We start from the raw sequence: 4,352 nt of genomic DNA, 5'->3' as shown, positions 1-4,352 counted from the left end.
TAATACATTTCCCGAAGTTTCAGCTCGATATTTTACTTACAAAAAAAGTTCTTAGGTTCAAAAAAACATTCAGTGAACTGAAAAACTGTGGTCGGTAACATAGGTATTTAGCTGTGTCACATGCCCTTAAATGTATATTTTTGTGGTTAGAACATCAAAAAAGTACGCACGAACTAAATTAAAGGTAAGGCAACTTTGAGTTTAGAAATTTAATGCTTTTTTGCATTTAGAAAACGTTGTTTAACTATAAAAAAAACATTAATTCGTGCTAAGTACTACTGCGTACTAGTCAATATATCTTTATAAATGTTTAAAGAACTTCCATTTTCATAACACTGTGATTTATAATGGTATTTGCTAATTTAATCTAAAGCAATATAGTAAGGTGTCGTATTACAAATGTTATGTGTCCTAAAATTCGATAAAAAATTAGGAAAAGTTAACCTAGTTCTGTGTTCAACTTTTTCATTCCCTCCTTTCTTTATATCTAAATGTCTTGTGGTTTTTATTGAAATAATATATTTAATGAATTTCGCAACGCTTTCTAGTATTTTACATTATTTAATTGCTCATTTTGTAATGTACCTATGTAATTTTATACCTAAATCCTAATTCTAATTTGTAGTGATTATAGTGTTCATTCACTGGTGTTCTACTGTTCATTCATTGGCTCACAGTGTTCATTCACTGGTGTTTTCGTTAATTTTGCACGATTTAATTATTTTGTATAAAGCTTTTTGGTAGAAACAAAATTTGTTTATCGGATTATGAAATTTGTACACTTAAGAATCTATTTTCAAACGTTCTGTAAGAATAATCAATTATTATAACGTGAAATGGACTAGCTGTAATCAGTGATTTCCTTAAGTGTTGATTCACTGGGTCACTCACCCTAGAAGGTTTATTTTTTTAGAAATAAAAGTGTTACCTGACTAGTTGAAGCTGATCGCTGTACAAGTTCTTTTGCAACTTGAACTAGCATATTTCCAGCTGCATTTTTCCCTTCTCTTTCGATATTCGATTCCCAATTATTTCGTGCAAAAGCACCACTCACTACGATCGCAAAAATCACCAAGTATTTAGCACAAAACATCGTGGGAAATAAAATTAAATGATTCACAGCCCTAATTAAAAATAGGGAATGAAAGTAGAGATAATTAATTTTAATTTCTGTAAACAACTTAGATTTTGGTGAAGATGAGGCAAAGGTTTGAAATTCTTGAATACGCGAGTTCTGAGGATGCTTCGTTATTTTATAAGGTGGTTTTGAATTCAACAAAGCATAAATTCTTATCCATGTGCAACAAATTGGTTCTTTCTTCTTGGTTTCTCTATTGTGACAAGGTACCGTGTAATCACTCGCATTAACAACACTCCTTGTCGTTACTTTTATCGTGCACCCAGGCACTTTCCTTGATTTTAACGGAAATAAATGGCGAAAGTTGTTCGTTTAAAATTTAAACTTTTACCTGACATGAATGTACCCCTGGTGGAAAAATTTGTTAAAAGAAACTATTAAGAGAAATTTCAAGACAATGACTTTAAAAATACAAATATATAAATGGAAACAACTATGAATTGCAAGAATTTCCTTTTTAGGAGAATTTGCTTCTCTGTATAGGTTTTTTCCACGTGTCAGTTTGCATTAGGGTTGATTAATTACTTGTTACAAATAACTATGTTACTCAAAAGTTACGTGACACGTAACTTTTAGGGCAACCTCGTTACTATTTTGAAGAGTAAAATCGAACATAACTTAATTACGATTTTTTCAGTAACGTACCAATTTAATTTTAGTTACTTTAAAGCAAGTGAGTTTTTTGTATATCTCCTCTTCAGAGATGTTTATGGGTCAGTTATGGGTAAAAAATGAATTTCTTTAAGTTGACGAATCAGTTATTTTGTTGAAAAATCCTATTTTTAGATTGAATTCGACTGTAATTGATTTCAAATTAAAATATTTTTCGGTTGAAATAATGTCAGCCATTAACCAGTGGGCAACAAAATTAAGGATGTCCTAGAAACGTCTTTTGGATATCCCCAAGACATCTTTTATAACATGTCTTTTAGATATCATAGTGATGCTCTTAAAACGTCTAATGTCAGTATGAAAGATGTCCCGAGAACGTCAATGTCTTTAATACGATTTTAGGTAATTTGTAGGACACTGGACGTCTTAGAGACGTTGATTGGGGTGACATAGGACGTCCTAGAAACGTCCCAGGGACGTTCTTGGGATTTTCATAGTTTCGTACCCACTGTGTATATATTTGTTTTTATTATCTTATTGTTATTTATTTTTAATGAAAATAATTTCTAAAAAATCATATTTTTCGTTGAGATTTCATCTATTTTGTTTGATGAATGAACTAATTGATTGAAAAATCATGTATTTTGGTAGAAAAAATTTAACTATTTGAATGAAATCTAACTTTTTTTGTTGAAAAGACATATTTTCAGTTTAACAAAAATAATTTTTTTTCAATTCTTCTTTTTCAAATTGAAAAATCAACTATTTTGGTAGAAAATTTGTCTGAATTGGTAGAGGATTTAGTTATTTTGCTCATATTCAATTTTTTTGTAGAATTCAATTGTGTTTAATTTTACGTTAAAATCTTTTTTGGTTAAAATAATATTTATTAATATTTTTTGTTGACATCTTAGTTTTGGTTTAAAAAATCATATGTACCTTGTTAAAAATTCATTTGCGTAGTTGACGATTCATAAATTTAGTTCAAAGTTGATCTTTTCGTTTCAAATTTGTTATTTGTTTGGGTAGAAAATTTAAAAATTTGGTAGAATAGTAAACTGTTCGGCCTTTTACTGAAAATCGTATTTTTAGTTCGAAGATAGTAGAAAATCCATTTATTTTGTCAAAAGCTTAGGTAGAAAATTATTTAGTTCGAAAATTTATTTGATCTGGTAAAAGTATCTCTTTTTTTGGTTAAAAATATAATTCGTCGAAAAATTCTGACTAAGAAATGTTTCTTGGCCGGAAATTCAACTATTCTGTTAAAAATTCATATTTTTGGTTGAAAATAAAAATATTTTGCTAAACAATAATCTATTTCGTTAAAAATGCAATGTTCTAATTCAAAATGTTAGGAATTAAAGCGAAAGTTATTATTTTTATGGTATGTATCGTGAAATGTTGTATTTTTTATATACTTTAAATAATGTCTAATTCTTTTTATATTAAGTTTTTATGAATTATCATCTTATTTATTTTGATTTTTAAATGATAAAGTTATGGAAGAGTTTGAATCGCTTTAATATATTCATTAGAACTGAAGATAGTATAGTTGCAGATTTTGGTAAATTTAAGCAACAATTTTTATTATTTATAAAATTTTTTAACTGCAATTGGTTCAGAAGTGTATAAAAAATAATGCTCCAAACTTGAATCTTTCTCAATATGCCAAAAATTCCAGACTTTTTAAAAAACATTTTGCGGTTCATAAAGCACAATAATTTGTTTGCAATAAAGCCTTTAAGCTTATTCACGTAGAATACTTTAAGCTTTCCAATTACTATTAACTCATTACGCTAGCATTTTGTGAGTTGTTCAGCTTCAAACCAGCATGGAAAAGGAGGCTCCCATCAAAATAGGTTACGATACCTTTGTGCGAAAAGGGAAGATGGGAGCAGTGAAGATCATGCCTCGGGATCTTACAAGTGCACAACCTATCAGGAATCTGCAAAATATAGGACAACAAAAAAGAGATGACAGTAGCCATGCCAGGGAATATGAGGCATTCTGAGCTAGCATAAGATCTCTCCTTTAAACTGGTTAACGAAAATGGCTGACTTATTTATTATAAATGAGCAGTACGATAATCCGAAATACTCTAACTACTCTACTGATGTATGTGGCGCGGCAGCTATCTGGGTCATAAATACGGATAACAACCCAGTAACAAACAAGGGGAAAGGGGAATTGCTGTGCCTGGGTTACGAGTGGCACTCTAACCTTTGTCAGCTGCTACCTCTTTCATAATGACGACATTGCGGCTTTCCGGAAGAAGCTTGCTGAAATCGTAGATGTCACTCGTGGCTTCGAGGAGGAACATGTCATTGCTAGGGATTTAAACGATAAATCTAAGAAATGGGGAATGATATGATGAAATACGCGGGAAAACGAGTTCATGGAGGTGGCTGCAAGAATGGATATGACCGTCGTGCATACAGGGAGGGCCACGAAAGTTTAGAAGAAATCGCTGCAGAGGCACCAGCATCATCATCCTTGCTATATCGGGAATAGCATCTAGGATTGTAGGATGACAGGTGTTGGAAGACTACACAGCTAGTGACCATCAGCATGTGAGTTTTCGCATTGATGCGTATTTAGATAG

General features: G+C 31.1%; 1 protein-coding gene across 1 annotated transcript in view; it reads right to left on the bottom strand.

Moving 5' to 3' along the window:
- Positions 1–1,189, bottom strand: part of LOC117167620 — a 9,716-nt gene extending 8,527 nt beyond the window's left edge. Inside the window, exon 1 of the mRNA XM_033352686.1 lies at positions 929–1,189. Within this exon, the coding sequence (XP_033208577.1) occupies positions 929–1,093 (165 nt within the window). The 5' untranslated portion in view covers positions 1,094–1,189. The remainder of the gene's footprint in view (positions 1–928) is intronic.
- Positions 1,190–4,352: the final 3,163 nt, after the last annotated feature.

Source organism: Belonocnema kinseyi, chromosome 2 (assembly GCF_010883055.1).
Source record: "Belonocnema kinseyi isolate 2016_QV_RU_SX_M_011 chromosome 2, B_treatae_v1, whole genome shotgun sequence".
Lineage (NCBI taxonomy): Eukaryota > Metazoa > Arthropoda > Insecta > Hymenoptera > Cynipidae > Belonocnema > Belonocnema kinseyi.
The sequence above is the reverse complement of the archived record's forward strand: the minus strand, read 5'-3'. Positions and strand labels throughout refer to the sequence as shown.